General features: G+C 40.2%; 1 protein-coding gene across 3 annotated transcripts in view; it reads left to right on the top strand.

The window, feature by feature from the left end:
• LOC144532596 (neurexin-1a) overlaps positions 1–26,974 on the top strand; it is a 272,440-nt gene that overhangs the window by 86,763 nt on the left and 158,703 nt on the right. For all 3 annotated transcript variants that reach the window (XM_078273444.1, XM_078273443.1, XM_078273445.1), the window contains exons 5-8: positions 7,305–7,606; positions 11,937–12,098; positions 17,252–17,693; positions 24,173–24,556. In XM_078273444.1, the coding sequence (XP_078129570.1) occupies positions 7,305–7,606; positions 11,937–12,098; positions 17,252–17,693; positions 24,173–24,556 (1,290 nt within the window). The remainder of the gene's footprint in view (positions 1–7,304; positions 7,607–11,936; positions 12,099–17,251; positions 17,694–24,172; positions 24,557–26,974) is intronic.

The following is a 26,974-nucleotide window of genomic DNA, read 5'->3' as shown; positions in this document are numbered from 1 at the left end:
CCAGGAGAACACAGGGAAAAAACAGTAGTCTTCTTCAAGATCCATTTTTTTTCTGCAGGAAAATGACACATCTGAGTAAACATGCTAAATGTTCACAACTTCAATGTTGCATTTGCAGGTTGCTATGTCTGCTGTGATCCTGTATAAGAGATGCACAGGCATACATACTGGTTACCAGTCGGGTTGCTATGGCCTACCTTTCAAGGCTTAGAAATTACACATCGAATGCAAAAAAAAAAATCTTCAAGGCACTCTTTGCATATAGTAGTTTATTGAGGTGAAATCAGTTGGAAGTCATTTTCCCTTTAAGCATATGTAAAGGGGATAATTGTCAAATATTTTGAATTTTACTTTCAGAATGTGCTGCTTACTCCTCAAGGGGGTGTGGTATATTAGATTTAGTAGTCAGTATTTTACATGATACTGCTTTAAAATCTGGCATGTGTGCGTTGAGCTCACACAGCTGTCTGCATTTGTTTTTTTTTTGTTAGGGGTGCTGTCAGCATAGACAGTATATAAACTGGATCAATAGATCCCGTTGCTCTGGACGGAGACCAGTGAATGATATTAGAAGCACTTTTCCGGTGATGGCTGAGCGTTACTGCGCAGCCTCCAACTGATCTCAAAGACATAGATGTGACGTGAGCAACCTGTCTGAAAGTTGTAAGTCTTCTGGTAGCTGTGCCAAGAGAAATCTCAATCATTCCCAATCTTACGGAGACGGAGAGCGTAGGTATATGTAAGGTGATAACATAGGCACAGGCTAATCATTGCTAACTAAAATGCTAGTTAACATTAGTAACTAAACTTAAACAGCAAATGTAACTCGAAACTGTACTATACGGTAATTCCTCTACTATGCGACAGTAAGTCGCGTGGTTATGACACAATCGTTAGCCTATTTTTACAAAAACGCCTGCTACGGTGCCATTACGTGAGATACAAGGTAATAGAGCCTTTCATACATTGTCGTGTTTCTTTAGAAATAAACAATGGACAAATATAGTCTTTAAATGCTTCAGATGTAAGGTTATTTGCTGTCAAAGTGAATGGCAGTCAATGGAATGCTAACAGGAGGTGATGGCTTGGTAGCATCAAAATGGCGCCATAGGAGCTATGCATTCTGGGGAGAGGCTTACCCCAGTCATTAGGTGCTGGGCAGCTCTGCTGCAGGTCCCTCTTGTATTTGCGGATATTATTTTTCTTACCATAAAATCCCCTTGTACATTCCCTCAGTTCTCAGTGTTTCCCACACATAGACTAATGTGTGGCGGTGAGCCGCACTATCAACACCGGCCGCCGCACATTGCATTTCGTAAACGCTATTTAAAACACGTTCTTCTGCATTTCCTTTTCCTGCTCTCCTCCGTCTCTCTGTCACTTTTGTCTCGCTCACATACACACACACACACACACACACACACACACACACACACACACACACACACACACACACACACACACACACACACACACACACAGCTCCTCCCACCGTGCGGTGTTTGGTGCCTTTCAGGCAGCACGGCAATGGTTATGTCAAAGAAGTTATGTTAGTGTTAAGGTTAGGGTTAAGGTGAGGGTTAGCTGCCTGTAAGGCCACGTTGGAGGCTTAAAACACCATCGAGCCCACCGTGCACACAGCGTCTATCTCCATAAAGGAGAGAAGACAGAAATTCACGAGTTCATGAAAGATTGGTATCTATCTCGTGAACACCTTTACTATTTCACACATTCACAATCACCGACCCGACTCTTAGCAAATGAGTGATTGTGCCTGCTTTAGAAAGTTAACTAGTCGCAAGTTTGCGGTAAAATGCAGTTGGGTTGTCAAGGTCAAAACACTATATAGCAGCTGTGAATCAACGTATTATAAATAATGTTATGTAATTGTTTACTCTTACACTGAATGTTTGCTGCTTCAATCCAGATGAGTATTGAAAAGTATTTTCTGCGACTGAAAAAGGCACGTGTTGAGGATAAGGACCAGCCTGAACCAGAGGCATCAGTCTGAAACAGAGCTGAACAGTCCGACCAGTGTAATTAGTTATGTTATTAATTTGTTTACAATATGTTCAGGCTTCAACCAGTGAAAGACAGGGTCAGGGAGAGACAGAGATATATTTGTTAGGCATTGAAGTAGGAGAGGAGGACAGCATCCAACATGTCCTCCTTAGTTTTTGATACTGATTGTTATGAAAATAAGTCCCCCCCCCCCCACTTCACTTAATAACATTAAATTAAGTGATTGGTTCTTGGACTTTTTAAAGATACTGCAGCTGAGTGCAGACTGATGGTCATATTGTTCTACTTCATTTAGACCTGCATATGTTGACATCAAAGTGCACTAGACTAGGCATGGGCCGGTTACTGGTTTCAAGGTATACCGTTGTTTGAAAAAGTTACGGTTTTAAAACCACTAACATTTTCTGTCATACCGTTTCTAAGGTATGAGCTGTTTTCTATGAGTCATCAAGGACAGAAAGTGCACTTTAGAAATCCCTCTTCCTGCCAGTGTGCAATGTGTTTAAAAATAAAATACATTGTGTTCAATGGAAAAAAATGTTTTAATTCTTTTTACCCAGACATTTCAAAAATAAAACATTTTAAAGCTGAAATTGCAATACCGTGATATTTTTGCTGAAGGTTATCATAACGTCAGAATCTCATACCGGCTCATGCCTACACTGGACTGCCAGTGTTTGAATGGAACTATGATTCTCTAAGGAGATGTATGTCCCGAGCCCTGGAGCTGCCTCTGGGCTGAGCCCCAAGTGTTGTACATTCCTAACACCACCTGTGCTGAACACACACAATGTATTCTCCATTGGTTAGGGGAATTAACTGAAGTGCAGGCATGGGGATGCGTATAAAGAGAGAGAGATGAGAATGACCCCAAACTATTGGCTCTATTTGTCATGTGGTCACTGGGCTTGTTATGCGGGGATGGGTGGATTTAGTGAATAGGGTAGAGGTCTCTCATTTTCTCTGATAGGGGGCTCAGACATTGAGGGAATGACCAAAGAGTGGTGAGATCCAGTCAACTTCAATTACGGCCCCTTGCAGTTTTCCCAGAGGAGCGCTATAGTGCCTTTTTAAGGGGGAATCAATGAGGTGACAAATTGTTGTGGACAGCAACCCCTTTTAGTTGTTGTGTTGTTGTGTCCATGCCTGGATGCTACTCTAAGCCTGTGTGAGTGTGTATTTTGAATGTGTGTTTGTTTGGCAAGCCTAAATAAATGTGCAGCGCTCCCCATTTATAATAATTGAATGCTTTGGTCCATTTGTGTTTTGGTGGTCTATTTTCTGCTAGTGCCTTTAATGGCTTGTTATCTGTCTAAACCTGTTTTTAAACACTTTCTAATGGATGTTCACATGCTTCACCCTCTGACGCTCAGGGCCGCTTTGTTTTTGTCTCACAACATTTTTTTCAAGGTTATTTTTGCCTTGTCAAGCCACTGTCATATCTGAGGATGGGTGATGGCTGATTGCCAACATGCTCAATTCTTTTGAAAAACATATGTAGCTAATCAAGTGTCTCTAATGGTGGAAGGACTTCTATATGAAGCTGTCACAGGAATGCTTTCTGCTTGAGCTCTATTTGGGGAAATTGTTCACGAAACGACGACAACTTATTTTCGTAACAACACACTGTTGGATGCTGTCCTCCTCTCCTACTTCAATGCCTAACAAATCTATCTCTGTCTCTCCCTGACCCTGTCTTTCACTGGTTGAAGCCTGAAACTATTGTAAAAAAATTAATAACATAACTGGTCGGACTGTTCAGCTCTGTTTCAGACTGATACCTCTGGTTCAGGCTGGAACTCATCCTCAACATGTGCCTTTTTCAGTCGCAGAAAATACTTTTCAATACTCATCTGGATTGAAGCAGCAAAACATTCAGTGTAAGAGTAAAAAAATGACATAACATTATTTATATGTTTATTTGATTCACAGCTGCTACATATGTTTTATGTTTTGACCTCAACAACCCAACTGCATTTTACCGCAAACTTGCGACTAGTTAACTTTCTAAAGAAGGCGCAATCGCTTGTTTGCTAAGAGTCGGGTCGGGACTCCAACATAGCACACTGACAACATTGTATTCAGAATATAAAATATTTTGTGTAAAGGTGTTCACGAGATAGATACCTACCAACCTTTCGTGAACTTGTGAATTTCACTAGCTGTCTTCTCTCCTTAATGGAGACAGACGCTGTGTGCACGGTGGGAGGGACTGTGTGAGCGAGACACAAGTGACAGAGAGACGGAGGAGAGCAGGGAAAGAAAATGCAGCTGAACACTGAAAAGTTTTAAATAGCGTTTAAAAAAGAAAAGAAAAGAATAACGAAACGCAATGTGCGGTGGCCGGTGTTGATAGTGCGGCGCACCATCATACATTAGTCTATGTGTGGGAAACACTGTAATGTGCTTGTGGGGTTCAATTAATATCACATTGATTTAATGCATACGTGCCTAATTATTGTGTGTGTGAGTGTGGTCTTGGATCAGACGTGCTGACGTGATGTTTCAGGGCTCAACGCTAACTTTTTAAAGTGGTTGCTGGCTTGGCAACCAGGCATCAGCTTTTGGTTGCCAAAATTGACAATATGGTTGCCATGTTTATTAATTGCTCTTATATTTAGAGCAATTCATTTGTTATGTAACTATAACACATTTTAATAATGTTGCAATAAAATGTCCCATCCCTCTCAAATAGAGGTGCAACAGATCACAAAACTCACAGATCAGATCACGGTTTTGAGTCACGGATCGGATCAATTTTCAGATCAGCACAAAAAAGGGGGGAATTTAAATGATTATGAAAAATGTAATAATTACTTTTAACAATAATTACTTCTTTCACCAGTAGATTGCTGTTAAAATACAAAAAAAAGATGAGAAAAGGGTATTTTACAATAACTTTGAATGCACCACGAGGTTTACCAGTTTTAAGTAAACGCAACATTTAGTTCCGTCTGTTTAGTTTCTCTTTAGTCAACAGCATTGACCAGTGATAGTTTGTGTCTTAGCTAATAGCTTTTGCGGCAGGCTGTTGTACGTCCCACTGTTGGAATCCTCTACAGTGAAATACAGTCACACTTTTACACCGTTTAGCTGTCAGCATTTTAACTGTGTTTAATCCAGTTACTACTAGGGGTGGAACGGTACACAGAAGTCACGGTTCGGTTCATACCTCGGTTCAGACATCATGGTTTGGTACAATGGAGGGAAAAGCAAAACAAAAATGCAGAAGGCAATTTTTTTTTATTGTGCATGTCTCAGGCTGTACCACCTAGTGTCATACAGTCTCTCCCCTGAGCTAGCTGCAACAGCCTGAAGTGTGTAAAGTAAGATGTAAACAGTAAACAATAAGTACCCCACATCATCTACAGACTCCATCTGTAACTTGTAAACAAAATAAGACAATCGAAAATACAGCATCTCTGTTCTCTGCAAAAACAAACTAAATTACCTAATTAATGCAACGTTATCACAACGTCTCCCGGCCATTTTTCACCGCAGAAAGCTGCTCCCTGCCTGGCTAAAGCTAATATAGTTAGCCTAAAGAAACAAGGCGTCTGTCCCAACTAACGTTACGGTTCGGAGCCGCAACGCTGGAAACGTAACACTAATCTACAACGGCAGTCTTATTACTGCCGTTGTAGTACTACTGTAACTGACTGGGACTGACATAGGCGGTGCGCCAATCAGAGCTTCAGAGCTAAGGCGGGGCTACAGATTAGGTGTCCCTAAAGAACACGCGTATCCAACAGTAGTTCCGCATTACATTAATTAATTTGCATGCAAGTTTTATTTGTTTTTATACCGTGTATTCTCTGTGTAAATTCATGCACCGAACCGGACGCCCATACCGTTGGTCGGTTCAATACGAATACATGTACCATTCCACCCCTAGTTACTACTGTAGCTAACGGTAGGCTAACGTTACCTGCTGCCAAGTGTAACGTGTTATTAGTGTTACTGTTACTGTTCTACAATCTTATGAGGCTGGTATAAATTGACCACAAGTTCTGTTAGCATTAAGTGCCAAAGTGGGCATACAGTTTGTACTTTTAATACTTTATTTGCATGTTCATGATTGCCATGTAGGGTAGCTGTAACTATGTTGCTGTGTTTCCCATAGGGAATATACTTGGGCGGCACGCCCAGGCAGATAAAATCCGAATTACATTTTTGTTTTCCAATCAACAATGTAATTTTATAGCACACAGACCAGGGGCCTCCAGCCATGCGGACATGTATAGTGAAAAACAGCTTGTTTAACGTTCTAAGAATCCCCAAAACACGGATTAAAACACATAAAAAAACGAACAATGATCTAACGTTATAAAAACAAAATGAACAAGAATTAACTTTGGATAGCCTAAATGTAATATTATTTAACAGGACTTAAAAGAAACATGCTGTGCGCACAGTGTTGAGATTTATAATAACATGTAGCCTAACAAGCCTAATTCTGTATGGATCATAGTATGGTTTTAAGGTTTAGTTGCATTTAGTAATGCATAGGCTGTAACATTTCAGCTCTGGGTAACGTCAATTAGGTATTTTATCTGCTGATCCATAAAATGTATTTGACAAACCAGATTTAATTGACAGAGCAAGCACATCATAGGCGACACTTCATCTGTATCATCTTGTAGTCTGGTTTGTTTAATATGCAAATAGTTATTTCTTTCAAAATTATCTTGTTATTTTGTCTTTTTTTTCTTCAATAAATAGGCCTAGTTCATAAACCTTTGTTTGACTATTTTATTGCTGAACCCAGCCATCATGCGCCACACACCACCACAAGTAAATTCTCAACCTTTGGGAAACCCTGTGTTGACACAATAGCATGAGAAAAGCGAAGCAAGTAAACAAAGGAAAATCAGTGTTGTAATGTATTTGTATGTACATGATCATCGTGTACCAGGTCGACCTCTTAGTGTGACCTAAAGTCCAAAAATAGCAGTTGTCTAGTACTAACAAATGTAACTACTGTACAAATGTATTAAAAGTAAGAATATAACAGTTAAGACTTAATGCAGTGCTTCTTTCTACACTACAACACTTGTGTTCTCTAGCTAAGGTAGATACTAGCTAGTCATTGAAAGCTAGTAAGCAAATCTCTAAATGTACATGCACATTTCATCTTGCCAACTCTCTCCAATTTCAGTGTTTTTTTAATTTAATCCCACATTTGTGAGCGGTTCTTTCTCATTTTATTTGACAGCTCCCCAACAGGCGCCTAAGAGGCCATGATATTAATGCAACACATTTCTATTTCTTTGTCTCCGCAGGAAAAGAAGAGTATGTCGCCACCTTCAAAGGATCAGAGTTCTTCTGCTACGACTTGTCCTTGAACCCAATTCAAAGCAGCAGTGATGAAATCACATTGTCATTCAGAACCCTACAGAGGAATGGACTGATGCTGCACACGGGCAAATCAGCTGATTACGTCAACCTGGCACTGAAAAATGGGGCTGTCTCACTCGTCATTAATTTGGGGTCTGGAGCCTTTGAAGCTCTTGTGGAGCCAGTCAATGGGAAATTTAATGACAATGATTGGCATGATGTCAAAGTAACAAGGAATCTACGTCAGGTAACAGTACAGAGGGTGATGCAGAGACTTAGTAAATGAATCAAAACAAATGCACTTAAATCATTTCCATCATACAATACATTACTTTTTCCAGACATTGTAATTGGATTGCTAAATTGAATCATGGTGGTGGAGATAAAACAGAACCACAAGTGAGCAGGGACATCTAGATGTGAATCAAGACATCTATTAAGTTACAGTTTATGGGAGAAAAGAAAGCCATAGCTTTAAAACCGCATTCAGGCTCATTCAGATGTTTGACAACAAATGCAACTTCTCTAATATACAGTGTATTACTTTGACATATTCACCTTTATGAGCAAGTACAATTTCACTGTTTTCAGGATTAATAGGAGCTGCACTCAATATTCAGGTGAAAAAGTGATCTGGGATTGACTCCACACGGCTCTCACAGTCCGTTCCCTGACTCGTCAATACAGACCCTTAGTTAGGGCCTTCGGCGTTTGATACCGACACACCAGGCACTCGTATGCACTAACATGCACGCACGGCCAGACCGGCTATCTAATCAAAGAACAGAGAAGGTCAGATTACAACACACACAGAGGGAGTGTGACTTCATTCTCTGCTCAGGACGCCATTAATCCACTATGTCTTTACATAGAAAATATTGGTTTGCTGCTATAATAATGTTCTGAATGTTGAGTAAAGGCTCTAATGGCCTACGTGACCTTGATGACTCACCTCTGCATTATTAACTCTTAAGAGACTATGTAGTGACAGTGTGCCTTGGTTAGACAGCACAAGCTGAATTAGAAATCCCATTTACCAGCTTGTGCCACTTACATTTGGAAACACCACAGGATGGTTTACTCAAGACCTCCCACTGACAGTGCCAGTTACATGTGGCAACCCTGCTCAAAAACAGGGGACAGGCCAGAATTGGTTTTTGCCTGATTTTCATCAAGAGCAGAGGAATGTGATAAAAAAAAAAATGGGTAAAAAAAGAACCTTTGGCCGTAGCACATGTTCAAACTCATCCACCTGTTAGAACAGATTGTCGTGGCTAGACAGCTACAGAGGTATGTGCATGTTTGTTGTGTTGCAAACAGATGAACTACTACTGATTCGTAGTAGACAGGCCAACATATACTAAATGGATGTCAGGATGTAGCTGTCGCTCTGTTTGTGGCAGACCACCCTTAGAAGACAACAGTGCCAGTCTGTTGGATCCCCGACCGATCCAAAAAAGGCTTGCTGAGGCCAGACATCAATATGTTCTTAGTGGCTTTCAACAATAACAACCCACTCCCCCATGTCAATTGGTGTAAGCCACCACTGAGTAAATTTTTGGTTGGAATTTCACAACCCTGCTGTCTGAAAACTGCCACAAGATCCTGATCACTGCTTCCATTTACAGTAGGTTGATGTGTTATGACTCACTCTGCCCAAGAGGTCTATTACAACAGGACATGGGGTTTCCTTCAGTACTCCATGGCCTGATTGGCCACAGGTGGATGGCTGACCCCTATTTTCCACCGGGCGCATCTGCGCTGCATTTCGGAGGCGCAGCGACCCCCGCGAGCATTCAATAAAATCTGTGAGTCAGGCAAGCAAGAGGCATTGCTTCTGAGATGCTCCTGGTGTGGTATGTGGAGGATGGAACAAAACCGTGGAGCAGCTGCAACACAGCACAGACACGCCCGGTGGAAAATCCGGGTGGGACCAATATGAACAAATCAATGCTACAGGTGTATTATGTGTTTTATAGCAGCTAGGTCAGTGACGTGTGGTCCTGTAAAATTGACTGTATCATGTCTACAATCACTGTTCATCTGTGTTCAGAAACTCTGGATCCAGAGTCCTGCCTTGCACTTCTAGGTACAACACCTGTTTACTGGGGCAGCAGGAACTCCTTTTTCAGTGCTGGCTTTACTGAATGAAATGAATGCCCTTTGGGGACTAACATCCGTTACCTAGGTGGAAGAATATGGTCCAAATTCAGTACTATGTATGGATTTAGCAAGTGTAAATCTGTGAGTGGTCTCAAGACCAGAAAGTAGCTAAAAAAAGAGTCTCCATTGAGACTGCTATTTGCAGCTGCTGCTTCAAGACAATGAAGGATGATCTTGGATGAGTTAAGTTAAGGTTGGGTTCATGTGGTGAAGTTAAGTGGCTACAAGGGTGTTTTCAGTGGCCTTACGTGGACTCTAGCCTTCAAAAAATGTTACCTCTTGATATTTGATAGACTGTTTAGCCTGTGTTAAATAGAGGCACATATTTCTTCTGTTTACCCTACAGTATCAAACAAAAATGTTTGATCTATATATAGATACTCATAATACTCTTGAAGACTTGATAAGGACAGTTGCACAAAACTTACAAAACATTAAGACATTTCTAGATTTGTCACTGCTCATTTGGTGGGAAACGTTTGTCTTCACCTCAGTACCAAAGTTGCTTCTTTTGCATAATCAGCAAATTGATTATTATCAAACCTAAGGATTTGGCCAGCTTGAACATTCACTGCATTCAAATTGTGAAAGAAAACCAAGCATATTGAGTGCATGCTCGTTGGGGGAATCAAAATTATCATCCTCCTCATTCTGTGTCAGGGTCTTCTTTGCTTTGTCTCATTGCAGTAAAGTGATCCTAAAGTTCATCAATAAGACCAAACGGAGGTACAGTATTGTATGAGTGCCGGGAAGTCTGATACACTGGATTGGTCTCCAGCCTAAAACCAAGTACAAAAGAACGCAAATACTAGTACCAATAAACGAAACAAAGCTTTAAAATGGTCTTGAACTTGGGACTTGGTAAAAGAGGGTCAACTGATGTGCTTTAGGCATTCTTTCTTATAAACCATTTGATGTCTGTCAATCATAACCTGTTGTCAGGACTTGGGTAAGGGAGTCTTTTCTGCTACTCAACGGTCTGGTCACATTCAGAACATGGTGCAAAGACGCCATGAGGAACTCGGGGAGTCACTGGTCGAGCTCTGGCACCTTTTGTGGAGCATTATTGTTATTTCCTTAGTCTGCTTTTTTCTTGTTAAACTTATTTTGCCCTTTTTCTCTGTTACTAACATGCTTTGGAATCAAACTAACATCATTCATGGAATGTGTCATTCTACTAACCAGAATGGTTTTTGCCGTTTAACAATGTACTAACAGTATTGACCATCATATATTATTTGAGTAACAATCGTTATTCTGTTCACAGTTTTTAATTTCCTTTCTCCCCCCTTTTCCACAAAGCACTCAGGCATTGGACACGCTATGGTAAACAAACTACATTGTTCGGTAGATATCATTCTAATTGTTTCTTAGTTTGGGTTTGCCGTGTGTTTCTTTTTTCTTATTTTTTTTTTTACTGTAGACGTCATTTACAAAAAAAGGGAAATTGCGGTTGGTACTCTTCTGCTTACTTTTCGAATCCTTTTTAATTTCTTGGTTCATTCATTGGTTTCACCCTCTTTATTTCACTTGTTTCCTGTCCAATTCTGTTTGATCCACTTTTTTAGGAGCATCATTTCGAGCCTTTTGCATCAAGCTGTGGTTAATAATGAGGACCCTCTCCTGTCTGGCTGGCCTGATGCTCTTTGGCTCAGCCAGTTGTATCCCCATTCACTTTGCATGGCATGCACTTTGACTACGTGTTGCAAATGTCACACTGCCCATTTGTCAACATGAATGTGACAGTTGAGCTGTATTTGTCATTGGTGCTTTTCTGGTGCGTTCTTATTTCTCTTTGTGGTTTTGCAGTGTCCATAAGCTTTTGCATGCATCTGCCACTGTAGCAAGTGTCAAAACACTGATTCCCAGTATCACAGTCAATGAATTTTCTTTTTGTATGCTTGTAATCAAAAAGAAAAGACAAATGCATGCATGCTATTTTTTTAATACCCTCAGTCATTGTTCTATACTAAAAGGTGATTGTGCTTTTCATAGCATGTGCTCCCTCTCTAACCTAGTAGCACTTTCTGATTTCTTTTGTAGAACTGCTGGATGTACTAATATGGAATTAATAGTTTAACTAACCTAGATAACATTCTACTAACACCATTTTTGTGTCTGCCAAAGTACTTTTAAGTTGCAGTAGGGGCAATACTAACACTGTAGTATGGGCACTTTACTAACACTCTTAACTAGAATAGCATTCCTTTGAAGGCTTGCAGTCTTCCAACTAATCAAACTGGACAAAATAATAATAAAAAAACAAGAAAAAAGACAAAGAAAACAGACATGAAAATGGGTATAAAAAACATATAGCGAAGTCTGTCATAGACGACAAGAAGGAAAGCCAATAACACTGCAGTATATAGGCTGTCTGAGTATAGCGTGTCCTTTCCCTGTGCTTTGTTGTCTAGGTAACAATATCCGTGGATGGGATTCTGACCACCACAGGATATACACAAGAAGACTACACCATGCTAGGCTCTGATGACTTTTTCTATGTTGGAGGGAGTCCTAGCACAGCTGACCTGCCTGGATCTCCAGTTAGCAACAACTTCATGGGCTGCCTTAAGGAGGTAAACACCACTTAAATGTTAATGTAGAAGAGGAAAAACGGATCTGTCCCATTTGTTGTTTGAATGATATAGAAAATGAGTTCCATTTTGTTTACTATTCCAGTCCTTTTTATTGTGAACAGTGTGATTTTTTGTTTTGTAGGATAAAAGCAGAGATTGACTTGGTAAATATGGATGATGCTCAAAGACTGAGATGGCTGTTCACATATGAAACATATAAATTAGCCAATTATCTAGATAAAGCTTGGGAGAAGAGGAAAAAAGCTCTTTATCGAGATGAATTGTAGATGAGAATTTGTTGTTTGTGTGTGGTGTGTGTGTGTACGTGTATAAACATATATGTATGTGTATATGTGTGTATATGTATATATTTGTATTCATGTATTTCTCTGAATGATTTGTATATGCGACAGGAAGATGTTTGTTAAATAAGTAAATTTGTGGTGTCTTGTAATCCCATGTGGGATGGGCCAAAATGTTTGGCATGACATAGAAATAAAACTAAAAAACTAAAACTATATGTGCACTCTGAGGCTGGTGGGTGTACAGGATATGACGGGCTTCACCTCAGGACACCAACACAGGCTATTTCTCCCACACACTGACCCTGTCTCATCCTTTACACTGCTCTTTTCCTCACATACACTCACCCAAACTTTATTCTGCCTCCTCAGTGCACTCATAATGTTATGCACGTGTGTGTGTGTGCGCACACGCGCACACACACACACACACACACACACACACACACACACACACACACACACGTTTGAGAAGTCTGGGGTACCACACAGCCGCACATAAAGAACTGCCTTAGAGTGGAATTTACCACAGGCTTCATACAGCTCGTTCAGGTGCACTTCAAAGAGGAGTAGTGATCTTGAGATTAGTCAGCTGAATTTTATGAGCAGTCACCCAACTGACACACTTATATTAGTATTTACTATTCTTCCACTGGGGAATATATGCACTACCAGACTGATGTTATCTTAGACCACTTACCTAATGACTTACTTATTACTATCTACACAATTTTAGCTTGTGCTAGAAATGAACAAAAACGTAGATCACTGTTTGACATATATGCTATCAGGTGACGTATTCATTTCGGCACATTTTGTATTTGGGATGGGGTAATGGGCCCTTTGAATCTGGCTCAGTTCTTACAGTATGTTATTTGTCACTCGCCCCTTTTCTCATATGTTCTAGGTGTATGTATAGTGTACACTTTATCCCAAGAGATTAATAAATAGAGGAAGAGGTAATTTCTCCTGCAGAAGGTTCATAAATTATACCGTTCACTTTAAGCTGTACAGTAGTATTTTATTTTTATTTTTGCTGGTTAGGGATTCTGACTTAATGTATTTAATTCAGGACCCACCAGGGATATTCAAAGATATCTAGCAGGCAAAGTACTGCAAAATGATCTTTTGTTTCTCCTTCCCCTTGTCTTTCTCTTTCATTGTTCTACCTTCTCTTGCTCCTGTGGTGTCCTACATTTGTCTCTCACCTCAAAGTGCAAGTTGTCGTCCTCAGGGAATGTCTGAGGCAGCTCTTTTTAATGAGTAGGCAGGGTGTGGACTACATGTCCACACGCCACAGTACAGCTCGTTAGAGTTCTCGTTTTAAAGGGGAGTATCTTAGTTTAACTACATGTCTCTGCTGCAGATAGGGTGCCCCAATCCCAATCCCTTTGTGACCACAAGCATGGTCATGCACATCATTGAGCTGCCCTCACTGCTCTTGGTCAGCCTAACCACAGTGGCTGCTCTCACTATCCTGAGATCAATGTATATAATTGCTCAAAAACTTCAAATATGGTGCATAGCTGTGTTTGTTCCCCTGAGATTTCAGACATACAGAACGTCTCCTCTATTTGCTGCTTGCTGGTAGGGGTGATCTGCGTAACGACAGTACAGTGGACCTAATATACTATCATTACTGAGATTAAACTACATTCTCGGTTATGTTTGCACTGAATAACGCACTCAATAAACAGAAACATAACTCTTGCAGCGCACATGAACAGATGTGCAATATTAGCTCACACATAAAATAACACCCTCATGAATTAGCTAGCCTACTGTTGCTAACGTACATTCATAAATCCTGTATAACATCGTGCCGTACCTACAGGACATCAGACTTACTTAGTGATGCACGCACACAGTAGTGTCAACAAACTTAGTCCAATGAGGGGAGAAAGGAAAGTGTGATAGCATTCCACGTTAAAGCTTTTTTCTCTCTCGCTCGAGACCGCTGTGTCCAACGTTACTAGCAGGTAGAGCGAGTAGAGCAGATAGAGGGGAAACAAGTAGCTTCCACTTAAGGGGCCCATCTTGCACCCTGTGCAGCACAGCGCAAAGCCCGACGTAAGTGTCTTTGCTAGTTTAAGACCGACGCACTTGTCAATTTCCCATCCAGCGCCCGCGACTAGGATTAGTGTGTGTCTGACAGGGTGGGGCACGTGGCATCACGATGGTGGCTCTCCATCGAGATGTCAGCACAACGCTACTTAGTTGTCATTTTATTTGTAAAATATGACTTCTTTATTGCATTCACAAGCAATGATGGTGTGAAGAAGAAGCCCCATCTCAGCTTTATTTTCTGTGTATGTCATGATCACATATGAGAGGTGGTTTACCAACATGTGCCGTGAGCCCTGATTGATGACATGTTTCGTAGTAGCTTGTTGCAGCATTTGTGTGCAGATTCCAGTCTGAGTTGCCATGACTGCCTGTTGGTTTTGATGGCAAAACAAACTGTGGTGCAGTAATTGCTCAGTTGTCACAGCCCTAGCTTGATGACAAATTAGTGCAGCACTACTAGTGCAGCACCAGTTGTAGCTCAGACCAAAGCTTCTTTGACTGTGAAAGGTGCCCTTTGTCTTGACTATAACAAATTGATTCTGGTTTATTGGCTGGTTTATTATCTGTAGCACCTATAGTCTACATGACTATGGTCCAGGTAGAGATATCTTCTTTTATTATTTTACTCCTCTTTACATTCTTTCTTGTGTCAAAAAATTATTGTCAAATTATCTTTGGATTCTATTTCTATGAAATCTTTAAAACATACCATTGGCTCTGTTACAGACTAGAAACCTTTTTTTAGAGGGAAGATAAAGACGTGGGAATAAAAACCTGCCATTATCTGTTTCCTGTTTTCCATGCAGTTGAATGCAGTCTGATAGTGAATTGAAACTGTCAGTCACAAATAATTTACAAGAAACTAAGCATGAGCTTACCTGATTCTGATGCACCACTATGAGCTCCATCCACACGAACAGTAGGACACAGTGATAAACATAATGCTCCATGCTAATGCAGTCCCATTGGAGGTGTCCTTGTTTTCAGGTGAACGCTTAGCATGACAACAAAAAAGAACATGGGCAGTGTTTTCCACAGCTGTAACTCATTTGATTTGTCCTGTTGAAAGCAGTATAGATTTACCTTGAGAACTGTTTTGTTATGTTAATACATATGCATGCTAACCATAGTGGGGCTGACTGTCACTTGATAACCTTATCTACCAATGATTAGTGCTAGAGCGGTGTGGAAGAGATCATTGACTTTCCCTGGGGGTAGACTGCCTGGCATACTATTGAAGACTTTGGGTTTAAAGTTTAGCTGTCTTCATATTTGCTTTGAAAACTTCAAATGTGTGCTAATGTGTTTTTGTTGTAAAGTACTTTTGAAATATGACCAAACTGATGTTTTAATGAAAAGGTTTTGACATTCACCAAAATGTTATTTAGTTTCTCAGATGGAAATTAGACGTAACTGCAACAGCTGCACTTACTCAAAATCTTTCATTATGGATTTTTTTCTTTTATTATTATTATCTCTAATTTATGGTAAGACTTTCAATAACAGTAGCAATCCTGTTTGAATGCGCCCCCCCACACACACACACACACACACACACACACACACACACACACACACACACACACACACACACACACACATACGAAAACACATTATAGCTACTTCTTTGTCTTTAGAGAGATGTTTTGATCAGTGTTTTAAATATGTACTTCACAAGGGGCGATTTACAGTGTTTAGAACAGAATGCAATGAAAGATGAGTTTCATACATAAATTGAGTTGATTAGTGAGACAGACACTGGTAATTAAAAACGATCAAGTTGGCAAATTGGTCAGTTGAATCTTGCACTCTACCATATGATAATGATTCTCATCCATGGTTAATTGGAATTTAATGAGATAATGGTTAATTTTTTGTAATGGACTGCTACGGTCTGTCACTTCTGGACCTTAGCTCTTCAGCACTTGGCACCTCAAAGGTCACAGCACTAATGCACTTTGTTTAGTTAAGCACTCTGATGCCAAACCCTGTCTGGTCTAGGGTGTCTGAGAATCTAAATTGATATTGATGTGAAGGATTCTGCATGCAAATATGTACAGTAGATTTGTGTATTAAATTCAATTTTCTAAATGATGCACAGTTTACTGTACTGAATGTTGCAATGTGTATGCTCATGCAGTCATTTTTACTTTGCTTTAGAGAGACATATCCATCATCTGCCCACTTTGATTTTAATCACAGGCTGCAACAGGGGCCTTAATCAGCATTTTACTCCACACCTGCAATCAAGGCAGCAGTTTAGATTTATCAATCTCCATCTCACTTTTCACACACAATCCCAGGAAATGCTACCTGATAGATTAATTTTCCGCGACCATTAACACCATTGCCTTTTAAGTTCAGGCTGTCTCTTCCTTTAGTTGACACTGAAGGTAAAAGTCAAAATGGATGTCTCAACTATTTACACTTTAACCAGCCATAGTATACTATGCATGCGTTGTGAAGGCATCAAGCAGGGTGATGTGAGCGACATTTGGAGCCACATAAAACACAGTTGCTCATGCATAGGTGCAGTGTGACAAAGATCACCAAGGCTCAAGCCCTGCTTATGACACACCATCCTTAAGGGGGTGAAATGTCACATGGACAACTGCTGTTTTACTACTCATTCATTTTTGAAAGCAATTACACATATTAATTATTTGATGGCCTGGAACATTTACATTCAAGCAGTAACAGAAGTCAATCTTTTACCTTGTTGGTGTGATATTCCACTATATGTATGACTGTAAAAATTACTTACTTACTCTACTCCCAATTCAGGTTGTTTACAAAAACAACGATGTGAGACTTGAGCTGTCCAGGATGGCCAAGCAGGGTGATCCCAAGATGAAGGTCCATGGTACTGTGGCCTTCAAGTGTGAGAATGTGGCCACTCTGGACCCCATCACATTCGAGACGCCAGAGTCTTTTATTATCCTCAACAAGTGGAACGCTAAGAAGACAGGCTCCATCTCCTTTGACTTCCGCACCACAGAGCCCAACGGCCTTCTCCTCTTCAGCCATGGCAAGCCCAAACAGCAGCCAAAGGATTCCAAGAGTCCCCAGACTCTGAAGGTGGACTTCTTTGCCATTGAGATGCTGGATGGCCACCTGTACCTGCTGCTGGATATGGGCTCAGGAACCACAAAGACCAGGGCAGTCAATAAAAAAGTAAATGATGGCGAGTGGTACCATGTGGACTTCCAGCGTGATGGCAGATCAGGTAACTTTCAAGTCCATTAACATATACTGTACAAGCCTTAGACAAAGAACATGTAACATGAAATTGTGGGCTCCTACTGCTACATCCATGGTGGCAACACGTTGCAACTTACACATGCAAATAGACAAAACATAAGCAAATTAAGAAAACATCTACAACGCATGCGCAGCATTTACTTTTGGACAATGCAACCAAAAACAGCACCTGCTGAAGTTAATATTCGAGTTAAGTTTCAAATTATAATAAAAAAAAAAAAAAAAATCGAAACAATTTTTCCAGATATTGTATCTGCTATGCACCTTATGTCTGAATTTGCAGCATGTTCTGTTATGCTGCATATGCGTCGTCAAAGTGACATGTTTTTTTTATCTGATTATGTTTTGGCTATGTATGTGTTTAGTTGCAGTGTATTAGGCCCCCAGGGCCAATGCATACATATATATCTGCATTTTTGTATGACTGATGATGAACTTGTCTGTTGTCTGAATGACTATCATAGCCTTGTATATACAATACAACATTCAGCAGAGACCTAGAGTACGAGCTCTGCTGTGCACCATCTAGATTAATTATTTAACTGAAACAAAAATACTACTGCAGGGTCACCGTTAACTTTACTGTGAAAGAAAATATTCATTACCATGCCAAGGCTGACACTACATCTCCACTGAAAATGTATTTGCACTGGATGCTTATTGTAAACAGTCTCAGCCATTTAATGAAAAGGTCTTAGGTGTTGTTGGTGGTAACGTAACTTCAGAGGTACCTTTGTGTCATATGTCATGACTCCAGACACACATTTGCCACAAAACAACTTTGCCCTCTTTCCCGTTGTGTCCTCTAAGCCCTGGGTTGCTCTGCTGTGGTCCCTGTTGATTTGCTTATCTAAGCAGCAATTTGTTAGTGTGTGCTTGGAGCCAAGGCCCTTCAATGTCATGCTGCAAATTAGATATACCCCTTGACCATGTTTTCCACTCCATCTCAAGAGGTGGATATTAGATTAACTGTTTCATTACCCACCAAAGCAATACTAGGCTATGGTCTAAATTGGGCTGTATAAATTGTTAGAATAGCTCCAGTACAGAACCTATATATATATATATATATATATATTTATATATTTTTATATATATATATATATATATATTTTTTATATATATATATATTTTTTTTTTTTTTAATCGCACATTTGTATCTCTTCTAAATGTACTTTAAAAGCAATATTTTTCAAGTTTTTAATGGTCAAGTGGTATTTCAGACTCGACATACTCCAGTGGTAACTCACTTAACATCGACAGTACATGCAAATAACAGTCTTGTCGAGAGAACCATCTGGAAAGGCTTTGAAACTGAACTTGCCATTCAAAAGACCCTTTTCTTTTTTGTTTCTTTTCTTTTTTTTTGGGGAGATCTTGAGCTGCTTGTTAATGATCATGGATATAGTTAAAAATGTAAGTAATAAAGCCTGGTACTCAGAACAGGAAGTATCTCTTGAGATTAAATGGGTGGCTCTTAAAAGAGCCTTTTAATTGTGATTTAGGATCACAGGTTTAACTTCGTAAGCCATACAGTGTGCGGCCCTGCCTCTTCAGAGCGTGCAGCACATCCATGGTGGTCACCGTCCTCCTCTTTGCATGTTCGGTGTAGGTGACGGCATCGCGGCTCATATTCTCCAGGAACACCTTCAGCACACCGCGGGTCTCCACCTAGATCAGAACGGAAATGCGCTTCACTGCGCCGCACCGAGCCAGATGGCGGGTTTGGTGATCCCTGGATGTTATCACAGACCACTTTACGGTGTCTGCTAACATTACTGCTGCATTGCTTCCTGATTTCCCAAACTACGGCGCAGCCCGAGGCCAAAATCACAGGATGCTGGCGCATCAAATATTTGTGGCATTATAAGGAATTAATTTGCTCATTAACTCGTTATCACATTAATTTTGATAGCCCTAATATATATATATATATATAAATATATATATATATATATATAAATATATATATATATATATATATATATATATATAAATATATATATATATATATATATATATATATATTAATCATTGAGGTTTTTTTTTAAACAAACATTCAGCTCTAATAATGGAAATGCATGAGTGAATATAGTCCTATACAGCAATATATAGCAACAGTACTGAGTGGCTTGGATTTAACTTAACATAAGTGTGGAAGAAAAAGCTGTGGGTGACTTTTCAAATAACATAAATCTACAACATTTGGTTATAGTAGACCAAACTATAAGAAACACTGTCTAAATTAGATTGTGTTCATTATCTGTTGAGTAACCTCCCATCATCCACCCCCACACACTAACACACGCACACAAAAGCTATCGAACATCTTTTTTGCTGTTCTCTCTGTCTACTCTGCCTAAGTTTCCATGGAAACAGGAGGTGGTCTCTCTCAGGACTGAGACAGTTACTGCACAGTGCTGTGCTGAGCTGTGCACAAATGACATTTCAGAATAACTTTTCTTCCCTTCTTCATGTCTAAGGCGTCAACACTTGCATACTGGTGTGTAAAGGACATAAAAAGGTCTGTGTTATGTTATGACTTCCCATGTTAGGGGAGTAACAAAATGGTTAGAGTGCCGCACAGTGCACATTCAATTTTGCAAGTATGCGGTCCTCTGAAATCTAAAAGCATCTCAAGATTTCAATAAACTGCACAAAACTGTTTGTTTGCAGTGTGTAAATATGTGTGCAATGCACCTCAAATGAAAGCATTAGAATGTTTGCAGTTCCTTTGTATTGAAAAGGCCTCATGCGATTTCCATTCCCACATGATACATGTAAATGTAATGGTGCATTAAATATCACATTTGTGCAAATCGAGTGATATAAAAACTTCTACGGCCTTCTAAATACAGATTTTTTTTACCACATGAGTTATTGCTACATCATATTTCTGTAAAAGCTGAGCTGATTCAGAGCTTTGTGAAATAAAAAAATAGGTGTAGTTCATTTGTGGACATAAACTTTAAATTGTGTAAAGACATGTTTTGATAGAAGTGTATGCTGTGCCGTGCTGTAACCTATTAGTTACCTTTATGAGAGCCTGAATGGAAATAATCAATTTCTCTCAATATACAACCGTATTATTATTCTACATTCTTTACATTATTATGTAAAGCTCAGTAAAAAATTCCAGTCCCTCCTACGTCATAATGCTAGCTTGGCTCGTGCAGGCTATTTTATACCCCACCGCCCTTTTTGTTACACTTTTTAATAATTTATAGAATTAAGGTAATTTTTTTGCATAAGTAAACAATTCACTAGTCCCCTGAGAACATGAGTCACAAAACAAATGGTATGCTCAGCTTTTCATCTGTGTGTCAGATGTTTTATTAATACACACCACCAAGCACATCACTCGAAACAAAAGTGAAACTCAACAGCCAGGCATAATTATCTGCAGCCTGGTCCTCCATGTGCAACACTTCCTGCAGCCGTGACAATGGCGGATAATGATCCCTGCCCTATTTAGTTTAGCCCACTCTCACTGCAGGAAGCAACCCTATAAATGGACTCTCGCTCTCAGACAGCATCTTCTAACCTCAATGCATTAGAGATGCTAAAAGACACTCTACTTTTAAGTGTGGGCTTCTGGGCCGTGAGTGCCGTGGGTCACTCATCAGAGACATTACATGGACATTGCTCTGTTGAAGCACCACTTCCTGCCAGGGCACGCACACAACAGTACACAAACCCATCCACATATGCAGACTTCCCCTAAGCCCACTCACAAGCTACTCTCTCTACAGAGAATCCAATCACATAGAGAGATTTGGCCGTATCGCCCTAACTGGATTGCAATAATCCCCCGTCTAACATGTTTTGGGGATGTGTGAGTGGGGTTAGGGGACATCATGCCAAGTTGAACCTAGCTGCTGATGCAGAAAGTGTGAGAGAGATCTAAGCTGTCCTTTGGACCCCTGCCTTCAGGTTTGATGATGGAGTACCTCTTACGGCTCAGAGATGGAAAGAGAGGGAGGGACAGAAATGTGGTCAAAGGGTTTTAAAGTTGGCTGGAATGCTGCTCTTCGTCATCATTATCCATCCTAATTTATTGCCTGCATCATCATTTTGATCAACCCTCCTAAACTGTACATCCTGTACTTGCTTCTCAAGATTTCCGTTCCCTCATCTGCTTTCTTATCTGTCATCATATACCCCTCCCTCATCTTCCCAGACATGTTTATCTCCATGTTCCCATCTTGTTCTGTATCCATCTCCTCCTCCTTTTATGCTTGGTAGCGTTCACAGAGACACATCCCCTTCCCCTCTTGGCTTTGAATACTGTTCCAAACATAGGCAGACCTGCAATGTGTACATGTGGTATATGTTTCCCATGCTGCTAGCCTGGTGATGGCACATGTCCCCATGGGATTGTATAGTGTGTTCTGACTTAACATAGCTTGACTGTGTGTACACACTTCCTTACAGGACTGTGACAAGTGAGCAGAACAGTCGGAGTAGATTCCTTAAAGATGCTGACATCCTTCTCTTGTCTCCCACTTACATCAGTTGTAGACTTACAGCATGCTTGCTTGCCATTTACGACGTTAATAAGACTTAAGTATAGATACCATGGGATTTAAATAAGTCATTAGATGATGGCTCCTTACTTATTTACTTTGTAACTGTATAATTGACAAAGTAATGTTACAAACCAATTTGTACAACCTGTCATATGGAGAGATCTAACATAACTGGGGTGTAGATACTTCCATCACAATTCACGCTAACCACACTGACGCTCATTCTTCAGCAGGGCACCTGCTCTACTCCGAGAAAAGTTTCCTCGCTAATGAGTTTTATGTACTGAGCTCGTTAGCGATAACCCAAAGGGAGCTGTTCTGGCTACGTGACGGGTGGCCCTTGCCAATTGTGCAAAGCTTGGAAGTCACAACAGCTGTGGCTGGAGAGAGCAGGGGCAGTGGGTGGTGGCAGAAAAGTGCTAGAACAGATGCCGGGGGCCAAGACCCTGAGAAAAGAACCGGAACATGTAAGTGGGACCAGGTTAATCATTGTGCACTAGGTCCTTAGCTGTCTCTTTCAAGCACTTTTGCAAGAAGGCTGGCTCACCTTGGCTATAAAGAACATACAGTACATATCCACAGTTATTGTTGACTAATGTAGTGATTTAGTTTTTTATTCTTTTGTGGCACTTTTATAGAGATTCAGATTTAACAGATCAAACAGCCAAGAAAAACTACTACTACATCTACAATTAAATTGTGCTTTCATTGAAAACCGATATATACAGTACAGATATTTATCATACGTGTACTTAATTTTGATATGCATTCTAATGGTTGCTGTAATGAAATGTGAAAGGCCCCATTTAATGTCGTATGTGCCCTGCAGAAAATGCATGTGTGGATAAGGGTTTGTTTCAACATAAACAATTTGACAAGAAAACTAACTTAAAAGCTGCACTCTTCTTCAACATACAAGTAGTTAGGACTCGGCCATGTAGCCCAAGGCAATCAGCTAATAGCTCTTTCATATCTGCCATTTCATGCATCTGCCACTAAAAATGCAAATTATGCCTTTATGGCAATTCTGTTTTTGAGCATCCTTTGCCTACTGTTTGCCACTCTTCCCAGGCAGTGGCCTGTGTGGGTCCTCAGCAACGTGGTATATAGATTACTGGACAAGGATGCAGGCAGTGGAGGGAGCCACCATTAATTAAAGATCCACAATGGCTCCTGCACTCAGAGTAACATATCCATATACAAATGAATCACCCAGTCTGAGTCCCACAGTAAGGCCTTCCTTTCCACAGCTTTACAGTCCAGTCATGTCCGCTGTTGTTTACCGTGCTCCAGATCGAGAATTAAACCTGAATGAGAGCGATAAATCATGGTGGGGAAACACACAAACTCTCATTGCAGGTTTATGTGTTGGAGAGGCAAACAGAAGGAGAGACGGGGTGAAAAAAATAGACTGCAGTCCGTTAATCATGTTCAAAAAGATGGCCATGATGTTTTTTTTTTTTTTTTTTTGGTTGGCTGAAATGATAGAAGGGGTAACGATTTTTCTTCTCCTCTCCTTTCGTTTTTATGACCACTGCTTTATAGATAAAGGAGATTTATTATGGGAAATCCAGGGGAAATGGAGAGGATACTCTTAGGGATCCTAGATTAGGCTACTAATAGACTAGCTTTCCCGTGATTAATGTGTCTTATCAACACTCATCAGTCATTCTAAATGAAGAAAATCTTGACCTTGTCCAGATGGATAACACCAATTAAGCTAATTTCTTCATCAAACCATCTTTAAATGGTCTTCTCTGCATGTTTGTGTTACTGCAGGGCAGATAGTGTTTTTAGCATAAACAGTCACCAATAGGTGATATAATGTGTCCATCTGATGAATAACCTCAGAGTTGTTTAAAAAAAAAATATACTTAAAAAAATAAACTTATCCCACTGTATCTTATCTTTTTAGGTACCATCTCTATCAACACCCTACGTACTGCCTACACAGCCCCTGGAGAAAGTGAGATCCTGGACTTGGATGACAATCTCTACCTTGGGGGTCTGCCAGAGAACAAAATGGGGCTGGTGTTCCCCACTGAGGTGTGGACAGCACTACTCAACTACGGTTACGTGGGCTGCATCCGGGATCTATTCATTGACGGACAGAGTAAGGATGTCCGGCGCCTGGCCGAGGTCCAGAAGGCTGCCGGGGTCAAGCCCTCCTGCACTAAGGAGCCTCCCAAACAGTGTTTGAGCAATCCCTGCCAAAACAATGGGGTCTGTAGAGAGGGCTGGAACCGCTACGTGTGTGACTGCTCTGGGACTGGATACCTGGGACGCTCCTGTGAAAGAGGTAGGACTTTGTTTTTGTCTAATTTTGTCTACCCAGCTGTTTGGTAGCACGGCATATCTGCCTGGTAGGCATAATCTTGATTTGTCAGTGTGAAATGTTGATGATGCTACACAGCGACTTCTACCACACTATGCACTGTGTTGAGGTAGGCATTGGATCATAAAAATGTGAACGTAATTGACATCATAGAAAAGCAGAAAAATATTTATTTTTAATTATATACAATTATACATATATATACAACTTATATACTTTAAGTTCTGGTTGAACAGCAACCCCAGACTAAAGCCTGCAGGTGGTCATTTTATCCAGCCTGATGGTTGAACATCAGCAGCTCTGAAACAGCCAAGTGAAAGTAATACAAGACAAGAAAGAAAGTGTGGATGTGGAGGCAGACAGCCACAGAGAAGCAGACATAATGAGTCAGGGTACGTAGAGTGTTGACTGCTTGATATTAGACTATGCTGAGTGGCAGGTGACTGATGCACCACTGAGACGCTGCTGGTCACGTCCACCATGCACGCTAGCCTGTAAATTGGCTGTCTTCTGCTAACCATTTGGCTCATCAAACCACTCGCTCATGACCAGACTTGGTGTAGAATACTTATCTCCCTCTCCTCCAGAGAAGAGAAAGAGGAGAAGTGAGTGTCACACAGTGAACTCTTGTAGCTCCATGTCTTAGCTGGAGCACATGTAAACCTGACACCTGCAGTAGTTTATTACATGGAAAGCACAGTTTTTATGGGTGCTCGTAATAAAATAAAATCACAAATTCAGTTTCATGTTAGTAGCTGTAGCTTATGGCATGATAAACAATATTTGTTTGTATTTGTTTAGAGTTGCATTTGCTTGAAGTTAGCCCCCGAGATCGTCTTGATAAACTGGCCTTAGTACTCCACTGCCGATCCTTTTTACTGTAGTTGTATTTTGTTGTTACCATATCTGTAATGTAGCTGAAAATAACAACCAGTCATAAAGACATTTCTGTGTTCACTAATGCAAGGCTCAACATGATTCCGACTTTTTTAGCAATAGCTTGATGGCCTTTCTAAACAGAGAAATGTCTTTTGACCTCTTTGATTGAAATGTAGCCGGATTAAAAGAACAACCAGCTGTGTGAGGAAGCCAAATTCTTCACTTGCTAATATGGTCAGCTCTGAGGCAATTATTTTCAGAATAGAATTGGAATTTCAGGCTTATTTACATAATCAGAGTGAATAAATAAATATGTTGGCTGTATAGTTTATTCACCAATTAGATTTTCAATATAAACCTATATTAATAGCTCAAGATTTGGGTGTAATGAAGATCTGTTGAGTCTTAAGAATATTGTTTACCGGTTTTTGGATTCAATCACACATAAGTGGCTTAATGACATGTTTATTTTGTATTCATTAATTAATATTTAACCAAGTGCATTAGCTCAAGTGTATATTCACTGTATGTAAAGCTACTGTATACAGTGAATTTATGATTATCATATCAACATGAAGTACAATATATCCTTTTAAGTCACTAAAGCCAGGACTGTACACAAGTTGTAAAGCCTATATGATGCAGCAGTACGTATTGAGTTTTCATCATGAAGTCTCAACAGAGCGATCGCAGCAAATGAGCAAAAAAACAGTTAACATATGCATAATCAAGGCAAATGTCAAAAAGAGCCCAAGCATGTCACACTGTTATCACAGCGTGATGCATCTGCACAGGAATTTCAGCAGGAACAGGTTCTCTCATCAGGGAGAAACAAATTAACTCCAGTTGGAATGTAACACATCCCACACAGTTACATGTGTCATCTATATGCTCATGCTTTTCCTCTGTACTCAAGTTACTCACTTGATAAAATGGTGTTGCCTAAATATCCTGTAATTGGAATGTAGAACATATCTGGCTAAGATGCTAATGATACAGCTGGATGCTGATAGAAATCTGCTGAATGAGTCAAATGAAAGCAAAATAAAACAAAGGTACATGATACCAGAAAGATTTTGTGTTTGCTGTTATGAATGCAGTTTACTCAGTCTTGTGAATGCAGTAATGCAGTTAATGCTAAGGCAGGAAATGAATATTTCATTATAGAGAAAAAGCTAAAAGTACATAAAGGAGAGTAAGTGAATTTCCTTCATCTCTGATGAATGTGTCCGTTAGGCTTGGCTCTCATTCTCCACACGTGCACTTCCATTCTAGCTAATGAGTTGACAGTTGCATAGTACATGAGGGAGGTGGAGTGGGCATGGGATACAGATTGTTTCACTTCAGCAAGATAATGAAAGTGTTCTTGGATTCAAAAAGATATAATACACTCTGACTATCTGAAAACAAAAGCAGAAAACCTGCAGCTCTGCATTTGAAACTACTTCACAGAAAGTGCTGCATGTTACAAAGGCCTCTGCCTCTATGACCGCCTCTCCTCAT

Source organism: Sander vitreus, chromosome 17 (assembly GCF_031162955.1).
Source record: "Sander vitreus isolate 19-12246 chromosome 17, sanVit1, whole genome shotgun sequence".
NCBI classification, from domain to species: Eukaryota; Metazoa; Chordata; class Actinopteri; order Perciformes; family Percidae; genus Sander; species Sander vitreus.
Note: the sequence above shows the minus strand (reverse complement) of the source record. Positions and strands in the feature narration are given on the sequence as shown.